General features: G+C 44.3%; 1 protein-coding gene and 1 long non-coding RNA gene across 5 annotated transcripts in view; one reads left to right on the forward strand and one right to left on the reverse strand.

Annotated features, from left to right (window-relative positions):
• Positions 1-9,259, reverse strand: part of LOC310826609 — a 249,990-nt gene extending 240,731 nt beyond the window's left edge. Inside the window, exon 1 of the long non-coding RNA XR_014555886.1 lies at positions 9,027-9,259. This is a non-coding gene — a long non-coding RNA (uncharacterized lncRNA). The remainder of the gene's footprint in view (positions 1-9,026) is intronic.
• DMTF1 (cyclin D binding myb like transcription factor 1) overlaps positions 3,299-22,327 on the forward strand; it is a 30,370-nt gene continuing 11,341 nt past the window's right edge. Inside the window, exons 1-9 of one of the 4 annotated variants that reach the window (XM_083701501.1) lie at positions 3,305-3,425; positions 10,694-10,833; positions 14,453-14,575; positions 15,095-15,189; positions 15,715-15,829; positions 16,548-16,624; positions 18,334-18,491; positions 19,949-19,981; positions 21,394-21,503. In XM_083701501.1, the coding sequence (XP_083557627.1) occupies positions 15,127-15,189; positions 15,715-15,829; positions 16,548-16,624; positions 18,334-18,491; positions 19,949-19,981; positions 21,394-21,503 (556 nt within the window). In that variant the 5' untranslated portion in view covers positions 3,305-3,425; positions 10,694-10,833; positions 14,453-14,575; positions 15,095-15,126. Of the gene's footprint in view, positions 3,426-10,693; positions 10,834-11,412; positions 11,963-13,490; positions 14,576-15,094; positions 15,190-15,714; positions 15,830-16,547; positions 16,625-18,333; positions 18,492-19,948; positions 19,982-21,393; positions 21,504-22,327 lie in introns of those variants that run through there. The other 3 variants (XM_083701503.1, XM_083701504.1, XM_083701502.1) reach the window with 3 other exon arrangements.

Consider the following 22,327-nt stretch of genomic DNA (forward strand, 5'->3'; position numbering starts at 1 on the left):
CTACTGTGGTCACATGTTGAAGTAATATTCCATGTTGGTTTTTTTACCCTTATTGTATATCCTTAAGTTCATGCCCAGTTCTGCATAGTCAGAATCCATTTCCTGATGTTTTCTGTTACATTTACGATGGAGTCTTGATATCATCCCCTAGAACCTTCCATTTTCTTTTTCTCAGTCTTTTTTAAGAGACAGCACCATAAATAACATCATTCTCCAAATTGCTTGCAGAATACTCTCTCTGTTAGAGCTAGAGAATGGCCAGGACTGGATTTTTCCTCTCAACTCCATCAATGAAAAATCCAAAAAGTTCTCCATCTCTCCATTCATGATGCCATCCTCTTCTCATCCAAACCCTTGAATAGAGCGCATTTCCATTATAGCATCTGTCCTGTCCCATTTTACTTTTCCATCATCCAATCCTGTCAGCTCTTCATCAACCTGGTCTGAGGTCTCTAGATATTCTCCATCTCAATTTTCCATTTCATCTCTCTCTGATTCATCATACATTGATCTGATCTCTTTTAATTGTTCACCCAGCAACTGCTGAACAATCCCAATGGTCACTGGAGAATTCAAGGGTATCTTTGTCATACTGGATCTTTTTTATGCTTAAGAAATTGCTCATAACACAAGTTGGATCTACACTGACCTGTTTAACGCTATTTGACCCCATTAGAACAATATTAGATATGTCATTCTAAAGTGTCACAGGGCATATTTGTTAACTAAAACGTTTCTTTTAACCTTGATTTTTTTGGCCAAATGTAAGTAATACCTCATCATATCATTTCCCAAAATTATGTTTCTTTCCGTGCTGCTGGTTGCTCTGCTCTGCCCTCTGGCGTCACATTTTAACACCGCTCCTCGAATTCCATTGGAGGGGGGTCAGTAAAAAAAAAGGGGGGGAAACGCTACATAGGAACATATGATCCTCTGCTTTTCTCCTTTAAATCCCCATAGAGGTAGGCACAGCCCACACAGGGTCCTTCAGGAGAGAGGCCAAAGAGCCCTAGAGAAAGAGGAATCTGCCCGTCACCACACGTTAGAGGAGCAGCCACCCTCAGGTGAAGTGCCTTCCCATGAAGGAAGCCGGGACTGGCAGTCCCAGCTGCAAACCGAACCCTGCCAGAAAAAGGGAAGCAGAACCCCAGTGAGGCTGCCTGGTGGGCAGTGAGGTGAACTTGTCCATTACGTGGCGTAGCACATGAAACAAGGAACGTAGAGGCTATTCTCCTTGACAACTCTTCTCCTGTGTTTTGAATGAGGTGCCTGGGCTCTATCTGCTCCAGCAGAGCACTTCCCCTTTCACTGTTAGCAGCTAATTATTCTCAGTCTAAAGCAGGCTTCCTCAACCTTGGCCCTCCAGATGTTTTGAGACTACAATTTCCATCATCCCTGACCACTGGTCCTGCTAGCTAGGGATCATGGGAGTTGTAGAAAACATCTGGAGGGCCAAGGTTGAGGAAGCCTGGTCTGAAGGGATGGTGCATGGGGTGGGTTCTGCAGCCACAGCCGGTGCTGTGATGCTCCAGCAGTTTGACTTCACCTCCAGAGGTGCACTCCATGGTCTCCCAAGACAAATGGATACCAACATAATGCATGCCTTAAGCGTTTTGCATATATAGTTCATGCCTATGTTAATAATGTCAAATTATAGACTTGTGGAGGAAATGCCTTAAGTCATGTACAACTTAGCTCAGGGAACGTTATCCAGTCAAGCCAACCTTATGACGAGGCACCCCTCCTAGGAGGCCCCATTCATCAAGAGTTTATGTCTACCTACAATGGCCATTGTGTAAAAATCACAAGAAGAAAAACATTGGAAGGAGATGTATTGTTTGCAATCTGCAAATGTTCTCCAAAAAGTATGTGAATAAAACATGGCTGATCCACAGTCAATCATGCCCACAGCAGAAGTCTTCTTCAAAACAGCAGACTGTAGCTTGGAAGTTTGTTTTTTCCCCTTTTGTTTTGTTTTGTGTCATTAGACTGCAAGCCTGAAACCAAGAACTGTTTTACCATTGATCTTTATGATATGCTGTGGGAATATTTGTGGCCAGAGTGGAAGGACACCATCATGGCTTCTGCATCTTTTTGTCTTTGTCTTCAATGGCCCTGGATGTGGAAGAGGATGGAGCTGCTCTGCACATCAATGGCCACCCGAAAGCGCACACATGGAGACTCCTGGGCAGCCAGCAAGGGAGACAGGCTGGACCATTTGGACTAAAACCTGGAAAGCCAGGATTTGAATCCACACCTAGTGATGAAGACCATGGGGGGGGCACCTTGGGCCAGTTGCCATCTCTCAGCCTCACCTATCCCAAAAGGGTTGAGGCAAATGGAGAAGGGGAGAAGCTCCTGGGAGGAAAGGTGGGATTAGGAGTGTAACAATATCAAATCATCTGCCTCCACAACAGCACATTCCCACCATTCCTAAAAGAACAGTGGCAACCAGCTCATATCACTCTGTAGGTACAGCAGGAGCCTCTTCATCTCAGGTGCTTTGTAGCTGTGCATTGCAGAGGGTTGGACTCGATGACCCTCGGGGGTCCCTTCCAAGTCTGCCATTCTGTGAAATGTTTGCAGATTCCTGTGCGTGGTCCCGTTGTGTGCAATGTGGCAGCCTTAAGATGCTGCAGCGCTTTATATATATTGCTTTTTAGAAGGAAGAGAGAGGCTGTTGCGGTAGATTCTCCTTTAGAGGGGAAGGGAACTCTCTGCCGCCTTTCCGTTGGGAGTTTTGTTCTGAGGTCGAGGGAAACTTGGGATCTTTTCTGTCAAGTCTGGTCACGTTCTATGATTTCATACTCATTCACAGAAACGCTAAAATCGCTTTGTGAGCGCTTGATTCTTAATATATATGAGAACTTGCTATACAGTATATCCCTAATAACTCCCTGGAGAGGCTGCTTCTTCCTCCGCCGCCCCTCCCTCCTCCGGCCCCAGCAGAAAACACAGTACAATATCCCCGCGTCTCCTCCTCCTCCTCCCATCCCGGGGGAGGCCCAGTCCCCCTTCTCCTCTACCATTGCCCATTCCCCGCTGCTATTGTGCTTCGCTGAGGGAGCAGCGGAGGCGGCAGCGGCGCCATTTTGCGAGGGGAGAAGAGCGACAGGCGCGGAGGCGACGAGGCCGCCAATGGGGCGGAGGCGGAGGCGGGCGGAGAGGAGGCGCGCGACGCGGGACCTATTTCGCGCGCTTCCCGTCGCGCGTCTCCCGACCCCGCTCGGCGACTTTTGTGGCGCCGGAAGCCGTGGGCGGGCCTTGGGGGGCGGCTTCCTCCCCCCGCGACTTGGCCCCTCCTCCGCTTCTCCTTCTGCGTCCGCTCGAGGCGGGCGGGCGGACTCGCTCTCTCTCTCTCCCTCCATCCTGGTACTTGGGCGCCTCCATCCTGGTTTCTCAAGTGCCCGGACCCAAAACAGGAAGTAAGCGAGGCGCGAGGCGGCGGGCGGGCGGGCGGCGGGAGAGGCGGCCGGGGATCAGGCCGGGCGGGCGCCCAGCGGAGGCGGCGGTTGGGGTGCGCGGGGGGGGGAGGGGGAAGGGGCCTTGGCTGCGCCCGAAAAGCGGCGCCTCGGAGGGGAGGGAGGTCTCGGGGGGGGGGGGACACGGGAAGCGCCTCCGTCCTCTCCTGGGGCCCCGCGAGGCTCCCTGGGCTTCTCCTTCCGCCCTTGAGCAGCGCTGTGAGCGACCCGAGGCCTTGGGGCACGAAGGGCGCTCTGCGCACTCGACCAGCGGCAGCAGCGACAGTCATGCCGGCGTCTCCTTCCCCCGGGGGGCTCCGCGTCGCGGGTCCCCCCCCCTCGCCCCAGGTGGGCTTGCGCTGTCCAAGGCTCCCGCCCCAGCCTCCGGGGCCCGAGGGGGAGGGGTGCTGAGGCACCCCCACACTCACCGCGCCCTCACGCGCCACCCCAAGCTCCGCAGCACCGGCAGATTCCAGGATTACGGTCCTTTACTCTGTAGCCACATTGGAGACCACGGGGTGCTTATGATAAATGGCTTATTTCCACAGTCTCTGCCACCTGAGCCTGCCACCCCCAAAGGCACCGGGCTGGCACCCGACTTGTAGTTTAACACGCTAAATTAGATGGGGAGCCCAGGTGCCCCGCAGACTACACCCTCCGAGAAATGCACACATTTGACCCAGGTGTGTCTTTAACAGCTCTCCTATAGAAAAGTAACAGGAAGGTTCCCACTTCTGACACCCACGTTACACGCCACCTCCATCTCTGAGGGTTGTGAGGTTCCAGGAGGTCCAGGTGTGCTTACCCAGGGTTCTTATTTGGACATTGAGGCCAGTGAGGGGACTGTGGTGTTTATTGGATAGATGGTTTACCCATATATACAGCCTGAGCCTACGACGGGGGCCTACAGCATTACGCTCTCAAAGAGTTCTTGCTTCTCCCATGGCTACAGTCTTCTTATTTGGACAGTGAGTCTACACAACATTGGACATACAGTCTACAGAAATCAGCCATAGCCCTCTATCCCAGCTCACTGCCTGCAGACTGACACCTTTTTCTTAACATCACATCAAGGAAACTGCAATCCTAAAAACAGCTCTTAACTAACAGAGCTGGCTGGAGGAGGGGGCCCACTGCTCTGCTCCATGGTGCAGAGTCTGCTAAGGGCACATATCCCTGCCTTTATTTTCTTAATGCCTGCCATGGTCAGCCATTGAATCCCTGCTGTATCTGAAGATTCATGGGACTTGTTTAAATTCTAACTTTCCTGGTTCCAAAAAATTTGGGGAGTCTTTCCTCCCCTTCACAAACTTATAACAATACCATAAAGAAGGGGGGTGATCATACAATACATCAATATATCCTCTATCATCTCATTTATAAAACAAAACCCAAAACACCCGCCATATAAATAATAATAACAAACAGTGATAACTTACATTGCCCTGTGAAATGAATTTTGAGTCAGTTCACAGGTCCATGGAGGAGGAGCATGAAAGTAAAGCGGATGGGGGAGACAGGGATGAGATGCTGTGCAGCATCTATTTTATAATGCAGAAATACAGTGTGCTTATTTGTCAAGGGGACGCAGGTGGCGCTGTGGGTTAAAGCCTCAGCGCCTAGGACTTGCCGATCGAAAGGTCGGCGGTTCGAATCCCTGCGGCGGGGTGCGCTCCCGCTGCTCGGTCCCAGCGCCTGCCAACCTAGCAGTTCGAAAGCACCTCCGGGTGCAAGTAGATAAATAGGGACCGCTTACCAGCGGGATGGTAAACGGCGTTTCCGTGTGCGGCTCTGGCTCGCCAGAGCAGTGATGTCACGCTGGCCACGTGACCCGGAAGTGTCTCCGGACAGCGCTGGCCCCTGGCCTCTTGAGTGAGATGGGCGCACAACCCCAGAGTCTGTCAAGACTGGCCCGTACGGGCAGGGGTACCTTTACCTTTACCTTATTTGTCAAGGGTGCCATAGGAGAAGAGGAGGAGCTTGGAGAAAAGGTTGTTATCCCATAAGTAGCCAGAACATCATCCTGCTAATTATTCTTTACTCCTTTCTCCTGTTGCACCCCTACACAGATGCACTGCATTTCCATATTATGTAACATTCCACGGCTTCAAAACTCGCACTGTCTCCAATTGTTCTGGCACCTCCTGTTCTCTACAGAACTTGGAACAGAAAAAGAATGTAGCGCTGCCAGTTTATCCCCCCACCCCGGCCCTCTTCTTTTGCACCCCTGAAGTATTGCATAATGCTGTCAGAATGTAGTGCAACACCTCCCCCCACTCCATTAACAACTTTTCTCACAAGCTGCACCCCATCCTACAGAAAATATTAATGCTCCAGCATTCCATTCCTCCCTCCCTAGTGTCAGGCTGGTTTTCCAAACTAATGGTATCTTTCCATCTCAGTTTTGTGTGCCCTGCCCATAACAGCAAAGTCCTTTGGCACCCTAGGGGATGATCTACTCTAGGTTCAGTTTTCAAATTGCCTTATGCTTATGGGTGGGGGTTTCATTCCCTCCGAAGGACCAGGCAGTTGGGGAGTGCAACTGGACCAGCCTTTGCCAGTGGGTCAAGCCACTGTTGCACATGCTGTGGTCACATCTGGACTGTGTATAAAGGCTACTTTTGAAGAGCTCTCAGACTGCAGCTAATGCTGAACACTGCTGCCAGGTTACTGGGGGGCGGTCATTATTCAGAGCACTTATTTCAATTGTGTTCAATCTGCACTGACTCGTGATCCATTTCTGAACCCAGCTCAAGGTGTTCATTACCATCTTTAAAGCCCTAAATTATTTGGGCCCAAGCTTCCTTGCTTCTATATGATTCTGCTCACCCATTAGCATTGTTGGCCATGAGGAAGGATTCTGCCTGGCATCCTGTCTCTTCCTGAGCTGTATTGGTGGGTATGCTGGTAATGCCCACCGGTCCTTTGCTGGTGATGCCCAGTCTTTGGAGTTCCCTCCTTTGGGAGATGGGCCATACAGGGCTATCACACCTGGGTCCTCCTTGCAGTCTTCCTTTAAGCATGTGGTTGGCCACTGTGATAGCAGGATGCTGGCCTAGATAGGCATTTGGTCTGATTCAGACAGGGCTCTTAGGTTTTTATTGGTATGCTATTTTGTCTGTACTGTATTTATATTTTGTAAGAGGTCCATCTCTGGTTGAAAAGTGACACAGACATTGTAATGTAAAATAAGTAAATAGTGAGATCTTCACATACAACACCCTGAAATCAATTGTTTCTGTTACCTCAACCCAAAATGCACAGCATGTCACTGGCTTTGCACCCTGGAGCAGAAGTAGTTAATATGGTGCCCTCCAAATATTGATGGACTGAAGCTTCCACCATCCCTGACCATTCGGCATGCTGAGGGAAGCGGCCGGCCTTGTTCTGCATTCACCTACTGATGAATGAATAAATAACGTTTCTAAAAATCTTCTCTTCTACACAGAATCTTACATGCTGTATTGTATTATTGGGGTCACACTTAGTGCTTCAGAAAGAGAAACCTTCAGCATCTTTGTATGCCCCCTTCCAGGATGAATCCCTTCAATTTGTTTCTGTTTCCTCAAAAAGTGTCACACAAAACGTAACCACTTTGTGCAGAACTTGTAAAGTCTTCAATTAGCCCAAATGGCAAAGAGCCTCATTGCATTTTGAAGACATTTACTGTGATATTAGCATTCATGGGCCAGAGTCCGCTCTGCCATTTGCATGATCACCTTAGACTTAATTATTAGCTCATTGCATTTCTTTTTATATCTTATAGCAAAATAAAACTGTTCCACTATAAAAAAGTGGAGGCAAGTCCTTAATAGAAGCAGGCAGTGGCGTAGCGTGGGTTGTCAGCACCCGGGGCAAGGCAAGTAATTTGCGCCCCCTAACCCGTGGATTTGCGCCCCCTAACCCTAACCCCCAGATGTTGCGCCCGGTGCGGCCGCCTCCCCCCTGCAACCCCCACGCTTCGCCACTGGAAGCAGGCATTGATGGAGTTCTGATAGGCTGTTCAAGAGATAATTAAGGAAGAAATGAATGAAAAGTGCAATGGACACTGCCAGTTAACTTTGGAAAGGATCTTTGCTGAATAGGACTAATGCAGATAAACATAGATAATTATTAATGAATAAGGCTATCAATGATGGTGATGGCTGCATAGTTGAAGCATTATGCGGTTGAATACCTAAGGCAGGGGATCATGAATTGTTGATCCTAAATGCTTTAGCTATGGCGAAAGGCACCGCTGAATAAGAAACTGCTCCCTTAAGGGCTGGGGGGAACCTCTGTTTTAATTCTTCATTTATTTTGGAAAAATAAAGGACCATGATCTCAAGGGGACCTCATTATTCAAACTAGTATTCTGTCCCCACTAGTGCACTATATTTATACATGTGTTACCCACAACCATCCTCTGCCACCCTATAAGAATACACTCTGCCCAAATACGCCTGTGCATTCAAAAGCCTTTGTTCTACTTTCTTATTGTAATCTCTCGTGCCCGTTATCCATATTTTAAAGGAATTCATTCTCCCTATAAAAAGGTTCTATTATGAAACTTTTATCCTCCATTTTTTTATATTGCTTTGTACATGGGATTTTTAAAAGTCAAATTCAGTGAAAAATGCACTCCTGTAAAAGTGAGCATTGTGATTCTAAAAATACTATGAATGGGGGGGGGGAATAGCTGAAAGTCCTCACAGAGTTTTAGTTTATGCTGTCTTAAAATTCTGGATACTTTTGCATGCTATGGCAGAAGCCCTGACAGTAAATAAATAAAACTATGATTACAGTAGGCACAAGTCAAAATATTCCTGCTACAGAAGCAAGAATCCCTGTACAAGTTTAGTGAGCTCCAGAACCTGCGATATTGCAGAGAATTCCAGATCAGAGCCTCTGTTCATGCAGGGAGAAACACTTAATATCTTGAACTCACCTGCTTCCAGCATGGTGGAATCCTGGCTCTGCAGACAGCTGCTGAGTCAGCCCTGGGTGGCATTTTGTGAAACATGAATGACACTCATTATATAACCTGTGACAGAATAGTTACTCAAAAAGAACCGTAAATAGTACAATGAGGGGGGGGGGAGTATTTGATCCCCTGCTAAATTTGCCTGTTTGCCCTCTGATGAAGAAATGACCAGTCCATAATTTCAATGGTAGGTTTATTGTAGCTGTGAGAGACAGAATAACAACAGGAAAACCCCCAGAAACCCAGAAGACAAAAGTCAGAGATGGATGTGCATTATAATGAGTGAAATAAGTATTTGATCCCCTATCAACCAGCCAGATGTCAGACTACCTGGTATCTTCACTGTATGTAACAAGCTGAGATTATAAGCACCTGCTGTAAGGGAGAGGTCTTACCTGTAATCCCAGTTCGTCACAGTACCTGTACAAAAGACACCTGTTGACAGAAGCAATCAATCCAGCAGATTCTAAAGTAGCCACCATGACCAAGCCCAAAGAGCTGTCCAAGGATGTCAGGGACAAGATTGTAGACCTGCACAAGGCTGGACTGGGCTACAAGACTATTGCCAAGGAGCATGGTGAGAAGGTGACAACAGTTGGTACAATAATTCACAAATGGAAGAAACACAAAATAACTGTCAACTTCCCTCGGTCTGTGGCTCCATGAAAGATCTCATCTCGTGGAGTTGCTATGATCAGGAGAATGGTGATGAAGCAGCCCAGAACTACACGGGGGGACTTGTCAATGACCTCAGGGCAACTGGGACCATAGTCACCATGAAAACAGTTGGTAACACACTACGTTGTGAAGGACAGAGATCTTGCAGAGCCCACAAGGTCCCCTTGCTCATGACAAGAGATCTTGCAAGGTCCCCTTGCTTCAAGAAGCACAACTGAGACTGCTTTCACAAGAATGAAATAGACATTTAAAACAATATACGATAACAGCTTATAGATTAAAATTAAAATAGTTGCATGAACTCAAAAAGACCTAAGGTTAAACTAACATGCAGATTGCCTCTGGGAGTTTTCCTAGCGATCTATTTGTTCCAAGGGGTGTTCTGCGCCTACAAATCTGCGCGCAGAATCTGGTGACCATCTGGGTCATTTTTTGATCTTTGCCTAAGAGGAGAAAATTTAGTTTAGGCTTGTCCAGAAGGTCAGCAAGCCTCACTAGATGGGGGTCAATGGTATCTCTACGTGCCTCATCGTAAAAAGGACATCTAAAAAATAAGTGTTCAGGGCTTCCTATTTCCCCTAATGGGCAGGCACAGTCTCTGAGCATACGGGACTTTCCCACAAGATCCTTCCAGAACCGGTGAGGGCAGAGTCAAACTTCTGGCAAGAGTAAAGGCCCTTCTTGCATTTCTGGATACGAGGAAATGGAGGTGTGCTGCCGGGACAGCAACATATCTCTCGTGTTCTGCAATTTTATAATCGGGAAACCTCAAGCAGTCCTGTTGTACTAACGTAGTGTTCAATCACCTTCCAAATGAGACTTGTGGTCAGATATTATTTGCAATATTGAAGTACCCTCTATTCAGCAGCTCTTGGTTCCTGAGAGAAAACTAAGTGTGACTTGGGGTGGGACTCCTAAAGGAGTTTTGAGAACACAGCTACCCTGCTTTCTATTCTGTATGATGTATTTTTTTATGGTTCATGAAAGTGCTACTCAGCATTCCAAGGTTTAAGCACTGCTGCTCACCTGGTTGCCCATGGCAAATAAGAAGAGACTTTACCTAGTCAGACTGTGCAGTGGGGGGTCCCTCCTTTTTTAGGCCAGAAATGTGCCTCTTTGTACTTTGTCCTGGGTTTCTTTCTCTGTTGTGCCTCATTTCCTTTCCTTCCTCTCTTGTGTGGTGAAGACCTTTAGAGGTTTGGGCTGCAATCCTAACCCCACTTACCTGGGAATACTTCTACACAGACATAGTTAGGTCTGCATTGAGAGTAAGCATGGCGTATCTCTGTGCCATACCCAGACATGACGAGTGTTTCCAGCTACGAGTTCCATGTGCCCAATGCTGTGATAGGCTGCTGGATGCGTGCTTTGAGTTTGTTGTCCTCCACCACAATGGTAGTGGTTGTGGCTCTCTTAGCCAGGTCTGTGCCTTGGCTATAATGTGGTGGTTCTACCTGGCAGGCATGTTTTCTGTACCCAGGATTTAAGCAGCACATGAGATCATGTTGATTTTGGGATAATAGACAGCTTACAGACTCAAAACAGGTGTGGTCATTTAAACATTACTAATCTGTGATCTGTTCTCATTCAGATTTGAGTATGAGCACAGTTAAAGAAGAATCTGACACAGTGACAGTAGAAACCGTGAATTCTGTGACTTTGACCCAAGACACTGAAGGAAACCTTATTCTTCACTGCCCTCAGGATGGTATAGACAACTGTTATTTGACTGTATGCTTTCTCCATATTATTTCAAATTATAGTTAACCAACAAACAAAGTAGGATGGGATCTGTTTAATATTTCCTTTGGATATTTGTGTGCTGCAGTTTAGGTAGAGCAGATTTTCCTGTGGGGTTTTTGCTCTAGAAGAGTGGTTTTCAAACTGCTGGGGGTTCCCTGGAAGCTTTTCAGCAGCTTCTAGATGCAAAGATCAGCCCTGGTTCCCTTGAGGAAGCTGCCTTATACCAGGTCAGACTGTTTCTTCGTCTATCCAAGTTTTGGCTTCTCTGACTGGCAGTGACTCCAGAGTCTGTGCAGAGATCTTTTCCATCACCTGATCCTTTAAAGCTGTAGATGTCAGGGATTCGCATTTGGACCATGTGTGCTCCACTGAGCTACCGTCCTTCCTTCAGAGACAGCTTGCCGTCTGCTAAGAAAGCGCCCTTTCTGGGTTTTGTATGTTGTGTTCTCAGAAGGTGCAGAGCAATTCCTGTTACATGACCCCCTCAACTGGGGATTTATGCTAGAATCGGTCTTGGATTTCTTAGATAAGAAGTTAGCATACAAAGGGTTTCATGAACAAAGTATTGTGGAAATTACCCAAATGTATATAGATTTCTGCACAAGCTTTTCAGTCTGATAAACTCTTCACTATACATTGGTACCTTGGTTCTCAAACTTAATCTGTTCCAGAAGTCTGTTCCAAAACCAAAGTGTTCCAAAACCAAGGCATGCTTTCCCATAGAAAGTAATGCAAAACGGATGAATCCATTCCAGACCTTTAAAAACAACCTCTATAACAGCAATTTAACATGAATTTTACTATCTAATGAGACCATTGGTGCATAAAATGAAAGCAATAATCAATGTACTGTCTATACAATAAATAAGACAGTATTGTAGATGATTTAAAAAAAATTAAATTAATTTCAAGCCAGCACTGATGATAGTCATTGTTTGGGGGGGGGGGGCTTTTATCCATTTCCGCAGTCACACAGTCAATCAATCAATCAATCATAAAACGAAGAATCAGTCACAAAAACGCAAAAGCCACACAAAAACGCAAAAAATAGCAAAAACAAAAACACCAAATATAAGCTCCAAATATCACCTCAGAACACTGCAATAGGAAATGGAAGGCTTTGTTTTTTTTTTTAAATAATATTTATTGAACATTTTCAAAAATAACAGAAAAAAGAAAAGAAATAAAACATCCATTTTATAAGCTTGTTTTCATTAGCATCTTTCCAGGACTTCCCCACCCCACCCCCTCTTGTATTCCAATTCCTTCAAATAGATTCAGCAAGTTCTTACCCCAAATTTTAAACTTATTATAATTAACCCAATGTTAAAAATGTTTTTCCATCCCCTAAAATCGACCCCGCTCCCTTCCACGAGTTCCCCTCTTTAATATGCAGAACAGATTAAAATAAAAGAAAATAGAAAAATGAATAGAATATAATTTAACACCCTTTGGATTCCAAATTTCCCTCCCCCCTTTCCCGGTTACGTTCCCCAATGTCCATCAATGCCTGTTGTTATCCTGGAGATCCCACATCTAGGCCGAAATCCTTCACAAGTCCACTTTGCCATCTTTTTAATAGTCTTTGCCGTCTTTTTAATCATCTTTAGTTTCGATCGTCCAATCTTAGAAAAACTCTATCTCAAAAAGGTCCATTTCTTCCATCCAGATCTCTGTATTTAAGAATAAAAACTCCAATTTTGTTTCTTTAGACCTTTCAAATCTGGATGTCCCAAATGTTCCCACTCCCAACTTTGTCCAATTCTTGTTGTTCATGTTGTTTTTATTGTTCTCTCTCCTCACTTTCCTCTAGTTTCTTTTCCTGCTCTCCTGCAAAAAAGTTCCAATTCCAAAAGCTTCTAAATCCCCTACAGAGGCTTTGTTATTCAGGAACAAAACTTTACGTCAAGTCCCTTCCGTTCTTCAATAGATAAGTCTATTGTCTCCTTTAGTGTAGAGACCTCTGTAGACAAAATAGTGTTCCATTTCTGCAGTTTCCCAGGAGATAAAAAGTCCAATTCGAATTCCATGCCAGCAATACTTGTAGTGTCCCACAGCCCCTCTAGAGGGATTATAGTAACTCAGTTTCCTTCCAGATCACACCGGGGGGGGGGGGTTGCATTTTAGCTCACATTCTACTTTTCTCCTCCAGCCCAGTCTTATAATTTTCCATCGTGAAATTAATAACTTTGTCAAACTTAGGTAGCACTCGATCTTAGCTGTTAAATCCTTTGCTTTAAATCCTCTACAACGGGGGAGGCTGACTTCCTTTTTGCACCTCCCCCGCTCGCTCCGAATTTAAAATTTAAACTTTTTTCCCTTTTTAAGTCCAGTTTCCAAGTCAGCGCTCTCCGCCAAATGGCATGCGGCTTCGCTCGGCAGGGGAAGCGGAGGACTCATAGCACCACACCCCCCCCCCCGGCACCTGCTCCGCAGCCTTCAAAAAGGCTCCTTCGCGGGTCAGGGGGGCGCAAACGGTGCCCGCCGAGTCACCATGCCCATGGGTTTCAGCGCCCATGGTTTTTGAGGGTCCCCGCGACGCCGACGCGGTAGAACCCAGCCCCTGCCGAGCAGGCTCCCTCCGGAGCTCGGAGGGAGTCCGCCATTCGGCGATGGCGCCAACCCGGAAGTCCAGGAAATGGAAGGCTTTGATTACAATGCGGGGGGGGGCGCAAATTAGCAGCGCAACAGTGAAAACAGAAGCTCAGGAGCACATTCAGCTTCTGAAGCAAACTTCACAAATCGGAACACTGACTTTAGCAGCATTCGAGTTCCAAGTTGTTCAGGAACTAAGCTGTTCGAAAACTGAGGTACCACTTTATAGCATGGCCTTTTCAACAAAGCTTCCACTTGGGTTTCTTTTAAATATCAACTCATTGTTTCACTTACCTAATGTGCATAGTGTGATGTGTAACATCCATTGGAGTTCCACAGACCATTACACGGGGGAGTGAGGAGAAACTATTCCTTATTTCTTTAGAACAGCTAAGTGGTATACCCTTTTCATTCAGAGTTTAAAATTTGTAAATAATTCTTTTAATGATGTGTACAGTGTTGATTAAAGTATTGTCCACAGGAGTCTCAGTCACATTGCTATATAGAACAGTGGCTCTCATCTTTTTTGAGTATGGAGACCCACTAACTCAAATTCATTTGCTTCGGTGATCCATCCATTTATTGTCACATGAATTTTGTTCTTCCGTGTTTATCAGGTTTTATGCATTTTAATTGCAGGTTTGTGCCTGTTTTAGAAGCATTGTTTGAGACATCCAAGCAGACATACCGTACTTGATGCCTCTATTAATGTGGAATTTATTGAAATATTTATAGTACTTAGAAAGTTATTTACAGTTGTGTTCATAGGTATGTAAGAATACCATCTAACAGCAGGATACCTGCTCCAGAAGCTTTAAACATTTATTCTAGAAGCATAGTTACTCAAGCGATTTTATATATAACAAACTATGAATATTTTTCAAGCCACAGGTTGGGAATTGCTGATATGGAAGGTACCGTACTTGCAAAAAGCATTTAAGCAGTGGGGAAGTGCTCAGCAAGCTTTCCTTTTAAGTTTCATTCACAGCATTTTTTCTGTGTGTGTGTTTAGAGGCAGATGAAGTAGACTCAGAAGACAGTGTTGAACCTCCACATAAAAGGCTTTGCTTATCATCTGAAGATGACCAGAGTCTTGATGACACGACTCCATGCATTTCTGTTGTTGCCGTTCCAAGTAAGTCGGTCACTGCTAATGGAAGGCTGAAGGAATGCAATCCGGAGTCCAGTTCAGAAAAGGACTTGTAGGAATATGGGCCTTGCTTCTGCAGGTGAGGGGTGGTTTAGTTTCAGATAGGGCATTGAAGTGGCAAGAAGGCAAGAGGGCGATGCCCATGCATGATGACAAATGGTCTGTGGTTGGACTTCTTTCTGTGAGCTGCACATGGATATTAAATGAGTGTCTTGTAGTTTGAGGAGCAGCTGGCAAGGAGGCATGACCCCAGTGGGAGATCATTTAGGGAGCACGGACCTCACCCTGCATGTAGGAGAGGAAAAAAATAGACCCTCTGGTCTTGGTGGGATATTAGGATCTTGCTACATAAGATTTTTTTAAAGCAGAAGCATGCTTACTCAGAAATACATCGCACAATATTCAGTGTGAGACTTACTCGCAGGATTACAGCATTAACGTATGCCATAGATTGCAAATGAAATGCAGGTGCTGTGCTAATTTTACATTTTGCATATTCTTAAGTTTCAGAAAGTGACCAGAGCTTTGAGGTGACTATGACAGCTACCACTGAGGTAGCTGACAATGAGGTCAACGAAGGGACTGTGACTCAGATCCAGGTACTGCTTCATCATTTAGTTTCAGGTTTATAAGCAGCCAGCTGCTACTAAAGTGGTGTGCAATAAGATAAACTATAAAATGCCGGATGGAACAGTTGCCCCTCTCCTTCCCCCATGCACTGTTCTGGGGGCTCTTCGATTTCAGGGGGCGAGCGGGGAAAGCCATGCTGGGCCAGCAGGAGTCCTTCCCCAGAGCTCCCGTGGGTGAAACACATCAAGTGAATCCCACCCTAAGACTTCATGTTCTTCTTCCTCTCTAACCAGCGTGGCCTAAATCTTGGGGATGATGAGAGTGGTTGTCCGACAATATCAGGAGGGCCAAGGGTTCCCCATACAAGGCAGAATAAATGTAATGCTTAAGGTTGCATGTTTGATTCAACATAATCCGTGGGGATTCCAGTGTGAAATAATTCAGAATGTAAGTGCTTGTGAGGTGGCTGCATCATCCTTAATTCATGATTCTTAAGGACTTCATGAGAGCAAATGTTAATTTGGAGATCTCCTTTTTTATTTTACCTTCCCCAGATTCTCCAGAATGAACAACTGGATGAAATCTCTTCTCTAGGCAATGAAGAAGTGTCGGCAGTTAGTCAGGCCTGGTTTACAACCAAAGAGGATAAGGATTCATTAACAAACAAAGGTAAATTCACATTCTCCTGTTTATCTCTATGTCTGTTGCGTTTTGATGTGACATCAATTGACGTGTGCCTACCCAGAACAAATTTAGTTGGTCCCTAAGGTGCTACTAGACTATTTATTTATTTATTTATTTATTTATTTATTTATTTATAGCACTCTTGGGCATCACAAATATTTATCATATACGGCAAAAACACAAGAATTTTTGTAGGATTGCTTTGATACAGAATGGCCATATGCTTCGTTATAATCATTCAGGGAAAACATACTAAATTTGATTTATATTTGACTCGCGTAAGCAAATGGAATTTTATACCTTCTGTTGCATTGGTTTCAGCCCTTTTACTCCTTTGCTGCTGTTTGGCAACGTTGGAGGCTTCTTATTTACAAGTATTAGGCACAGTCCATTGATGTTAGAAGCTTCCATTTTCTCTACATATAGGATTTATTTTTCTGAAGATGTTTGTGTGTGTGATAAGCCTGTTGATAAGTGTTTGTTGGAATCAGGACTACAGATGTAATGCACATGGCAGCTGCTTGGAGAATGATGGGAAGGTTATGCTGTTTAATTTATTGCCCTGTTTAGCATTTTTTTCCTTTGGCTAGTAATGGAAATTTGCTTCCTGATTTCTTCACTGGCTTACCTAGCTGTTCTTCCTAATGCTGAGTACTTCCAGTGATGTGCAATTTGCGTGATAGTGTCCTCTCCATTTTCTAAGGTCATAAATGGAAGCAGGGAATGTGGTCAAAAGAAGAAATAGACATCCTGATGAGCAACATAGAACGCTATTTAAAGGTTTGTTGCATCCAATTAACCTACTGGTTTCAGTAGCCGAATGGGGAAAGTGCCATTGGCTAAGGGGCCCTTCACTTGCGCAGGATCTTGATACAAGCTATTAATGTTAATATTTTAACAGCTTCCTCAAACAGCCTTTGAATAATTTCAGTCCTTTGAAAGTACACGTTAGGGAGAAATGTACAATTATTTTGATAGACAATATTTTTAGTAGGCCTACTATGCCTCAGAATTTAAGTTTTTCAAAAAGGCTTTTTAAAGCTTTAGCATAACATTGTAATAAATTGCTGGTCATCGTCAGCCATAGGAGAAGAAGGAACATGAGGGAGGGAGAATTACAAGCAGCCTCTACTCTCTAAGCAGCCTTAGTTCTCTTCCAAGCAACTTTTTAAATTCCTCCGTTGTTTCATTTTCTTATTACTTTCTGCAGTGTTGTCACAGAGATCCAAACAGCGTTCTATTCTAATCTGCCACAATTTATAGAATGCAGCCAGTTTTCTTTGTGTCACTTTATCAGTATTTGCAATCTCACCATGATAAGATGTTTTGTCTACCCAAGAACCATCATGCCTTGAGGAATGGGAAGGTGTAGCTTTCAAAAAACATTTTGGTACCTTGTAGCTCTTTGCTTTTTTACCATTTTTAACTTAGGCTTGTTTTAAAGTTTTTATGTAAACCCCTTTTGTGAGGTTTGTTTGACAAGCAGTATATAAATAACTTAAATGAATAAATGGGTGACTGTAGAGTCCTCTGTTTGTTCAAGGTGTTATTGGTTGTAATAAACCAGTGGATCCTAAGATAGGATACAATGGTACCTCGGGTTACACACGCTTCAGGTTACAGACTCCGCTAACCCAGAAATAGTACCTCAGGTTAAGAACTTTGCTTCAGGATGAGAACAGAAATTGTGCTGCAGCGGCACAGCAGCAACGGGAGGCCCCATTAGCTATAATGGTGCTTCAGGTTAAGAACAGACCTCCAGAACGAATTAAGTTCTTAACCCAAGGTGCCACTGTATTGTAATATTTCCAAGCCTTGCATCCAGGGATAGTCATTGCAAACAACTTCCCTTACTTACTGTTTTCTTAGTTTAACGACCAGTTTAGACAGACTTCTTTCTTAGCCTTTCGCTAGTTTGCACCTTAAAGTAAGCCATGGTTAATAACTGTAGACAAGTGTTCTCCTTGTTCATGTTAAGCCATTAACTGTGGCTTATCATGATTTGCAAACTGGTCTGATATATTTAACTTTGCTGATCTCAGGTACTGAAAAATAATATTAGTTATATGAGCATCTTATTAAATGGGCATTTAGAACCTTAAACGACCATATATATGCAAGTTAACAAAAACCAACATGAAGCACAGGTACAGAACCCTTCTCCTGTCCTGTCCGTTTGTTTATAAAACGTAAAAAGAACAAGTCCAGTCACTTGGGATCTCCTGCATCACTTTTTTTTTAAGTTCATGTCTTCCCAAATTTGATATCAGTTTAAATGCATTGTACACTTGTTTTCCAAATTTTGAATAGAAACTGGTCATTTATAGTCATATTTAATTTTTTTGAATAGCTAATGATAAAAAGTCATTTGGTCACATTTTCAACATTCAATACATAGTTTTGCAGAGCTTGTTAATAAAGTATCAGTCTTGATCTATTGTAAGATGTTGGGAAACTTAAATTTGTCATCCAAATCTTGATGTGACTAGGCACGTGGAATAAAAGATGCCACTGAAATCATCTTTGAGATGTCAAAGGATGAAAGGAAAGATTTCTACAGGACCATTGCATGGGGTCTGAACCGGCCTCTCTTTGCTGTTTATAGACGAGTACTTCGCATGTATGATGATCGAAACCACGTTGGCAAGTATGAAACCTCCTAACATTTGACCAAACGGTATGAGAAGGGTTAAGAATGGCCTGGGGGCCCTTTTAAGTCCTATCACCATGTTATGTAGGGCCAGAAGAATCAAGGTGGGGGAATTGAGCCATGAAGCCTCAGAGGAGTACATTTCTCCAAATTAAGCACTTGCTTAATGTTCACCATTAGTAAGTTGACAATCTCATATGATACTTGAACTCTGCTTGTGGCAGAGCCATGGGAATGAGTCATACAACATTGCCATTGCTGCAGCAATAAAACTGCTAGTATATTTGCAAAGCTGAGCCGGGTCCATCATGGTTTCAAATTGGGTGGGGGAGCATGTGTTGAGATTGCTGCATTGCAGGGGGTTGGACTAGATGACCATTGGGGTTCCTTCCAACTCTACAAGTCTATGATTCTGTGTAGGACTTCACACCCATATGTATGTGTATCCACTGTGTGTTGGACAAACTGCACTCAGATTCTTGATCAGATACGAGATTCTCTATAGTGGAGGGGTACATGAGTCCAAGACTGGATCCTGGACCCCTTCACGTGTACAACCTGCATGGTGGGGACATGTGTGGAACTCCTGGGCCTTTTGGCTCAAGATAAGGGTTATCAGTGCTGCTTTTTATCGTATGCCCAAATAGATGAATAATTGGTAGTTTATACCAACACAGTGGGTGGCACTGTGGTCTAAACCACAGAGCCTAGGGCTTGCTGATCAGAAGGTCAGTGGTTTGAATCCCGGCGATGGGGAGGGCTCCTGTTGCTCAGTCCCTGCTCCTGCCAACCTAGCAGTTCAAAAGTACGTCAAATTGCAAGTAGATAAATAGGTACCCCTCCGGCGGGAAGGTAAAGGGTGTTTCCATGCGCTGCTCTGGTTTGCCAGAAGTGGCTTATGTCATGCTGGCCACATGACCTGGAAGTTGTATGCCGGCTCCCTCATCCAATAAAGCGAGATGAGCGTCGCAACCCCAGAGTCCTCCACGAATGGACCTAATGGTCAAGGGTACTTTTACCTTTACCTTTCACCAATAGTTACATTATTTTTCTGCTCACTTCAGAAGCTGTATCTAAGCACATACATGGATTTTCATCTTTAATCATGACACTGGGCACATGTGACTATAGTTTTGAATAATACATTGGCAAGATTAATGACCATTTGGTATGTCTGCTCATTATGGGTAGGGAATCCTACAGAACCTAAGAACCTTGTTAAAGACTATAAAAATTGCTTTCTCTTCTGTGCCTTAACATCAGGTTAGTGTTGGTAACAATCCAGTATGGCATATTGCACTTTGAAGTTCTACTTTATTCTGAAAGTTGCAATTATATTTGCCTTTGTGAATAATGTTACATATTGTGTGCTGTCCTAATGAGGAGAATTCAAGAAATTGATAGAAATTCTATGTGTGTCTGTTAATTAAATGTGCTCTTTTTATATTTCACAGGTACACTCCTGATGAAATTGAAAAGCTCAAGGAGTAAGTTTTATTTTGCATTAATCAGTGTTTTGTGAACAGTCTGGAAGAACCTTCAGTTCTCTTTCCCTAAAGTTGTGTGCAGTTGGCAGCCAAAGGCCCATGAGTTTACTCAGGCTCCTTAGGTTGCCATTTGCCAAGCACCAGCTTCTTTTAAGAGGAGCCACAGTGTAGTTTGCAGAAGGGGAAGACACAGGCAAGGAATAACAGGACTGGGCATGCAAAGTGAGCATTCCCAAGTCCTTTTTGCAATTGCATTAAGCTTTCAGGGCAGGCTCTCTTTTTTGTGTGGAGCAAATAACTAAGCTGCAAGTGCTTCATTGATCTCTTGCACAGCTTTTGGCGCTCTCTGCGATTTCACACTACATCTCCAGTGTCTCTTTCTTTCCCCATTCCTTGTTAGTAGCAGTGGCCTAAGAACAACATAGAATAGTGCTTAAGGACATCTGAACACCTTCCTGTGTAATCGAGGCCCCATGATATCTGATAAGAACCCTAACATCCTTTGAAATTGGTACCTATTATCTTTGGCTGCATTACCAGATGCAATGGTCTTTATTCAAAATATAATGGGAGGAAAACCCTTCAATGCTACAGATTCCAAAGCAGTAGTCAAAGGATATGACCAGCTAGTCATTTCAAAATGAAATGCAGCAATGCACTCAATTGTGAAATACAATAATACAGAACTAAGGGTAAGATTCTGTATGCTCACATGCAATAAATACAGTGATGGTTGGCTGAAAATATGTTCAACTTCCCTTCTCCAAAAAAGGAGTTTAATGCAAGCTTTGGGTTCTAGACCTCACAGGGTGTCCTGTGAGGCTTCAGAGTAAACTCACTGTGGAGTGCAGGGATTCACATGTCCTTAAGCACTATTCTATGTCGTTCTTAGGCTACTATGAGTGCAGCATTTCAGGGAAATCGGTTTTAGAATGATTTGATGTCTGTATGTGTTGTCGGAGAGCAGAATTCCAAAGCAGGTTAAAGATAAAATATGAAGTAATCAATTATTTGATCATTACAGACAGTTTGAGATGTAGAGGTGGTTGTTTAAATGGGGTTGCTAAATAGGCCCCCTATACCCAGCCATTCCTTGAGGGGTGATCTGGCAATGTTGATGTATTAATTTGATCTACAGATTTGTGCTTGTTTTAAGAATGTGATTTTATTTTTTATGTTGTGCTGTTCAACCAGCATGCTCATCAAAAACCCAGAACTGAACAAACCATTAGTCAGAATAAGCCCCCATCTGGAAACGCCCTGATTCTTAATTATTTTAAGTGGGTTATATTTGTATATAGCTGGGACCCCCACCCCCTGGGCTCCCCTAGAGGATGGGCAGGACGTAAACCAATAAATATATACAATTGAAATGCTTTGCACACCATGCTGAATACACTTTTTCCGTTTAGGCTACGGATAAAGCACGGCAATGACTGGGCGACTATTGGAGCTGCCCTCGGAAGAAGTGCTTCTTCAGTAAAAGACCGATGCAGGCTGATGAAGGACACCTGCAATACAGGTACAAGTATTACAACAGTTGACATTCCCAATGGATGCACAATTGACTTGCAGAAAGTGTATCTCATAATCTCCAAGACTGTACATCTCAGGATTGCTTTAGAAATTTGTTCTGTCGTTACTAAATAGCTAAATAATTGATTCAAACTATTGGAGGGACAGAGAGAGGAAATTGTTTATTTAATTTGTATCCTGTCCTTCCTCCCTGAAGAAGGGTCAGATGTGCCTGTTTCAGGGACTCTGGGCAGCAGCATCTAGTGCATATTCTTCCCCAAGTCCACCAACGTTTGTGTGGGAATCACCCATATCCCGTGAGCTTCCTCTGTGGTTTGAAACACCCTTGGCGGTAATGGCTCTGGCCCTAACTCAGAGACAAACAGCACATCTAATTTAGGACTTTACACTTTTCAATGCACATATATTGGTTTTTGTACTAAACTTCATCTGCCCCTTTATTGCCCATTCTTAAAATGTTGAAAGAACCTTTTGCACGTTTGGAAATGGTACAACAAATATACCTCCATAGAAGGTTGGCTAAATTGTTGATGTGATACAGGGAGCCTCCAGTCCATTGCCAGGCTTCTAAAAGCACATTTCTCTCAAATAGGCCATGGGAGAGGTCAGAGCAGTTTAAGAATCTGAAGAGGGCTTGCTGGAATCAAACAGAGATAGGAAATTAAATAAGAACATGAGGGCCCAAGCCAGTGTGAAGTAGTGGTTAGAGTGCAGGATTAGGGTCTGGGAGACCCTTGTTCAGATCCCCATGGAGCTGTAAAGCTCACTGGGTAACCTTGGGATAGGGACTGTTTCTCAGCCTAATGTACA

The sequence above is a fragment of the Podarcis gaigeae genome (assembly GCF_964106915.1).
Source record: "Podarcis gaigeae genome assembly, chromosome: 10".
NCBI classification, from domain to species: domain Eukaryota; kingdom Metazoa; phylum Chordata; class Lepidosauria; order Squamata; family Lacertidae; genus Podarcis; species Podarcis gaigeae.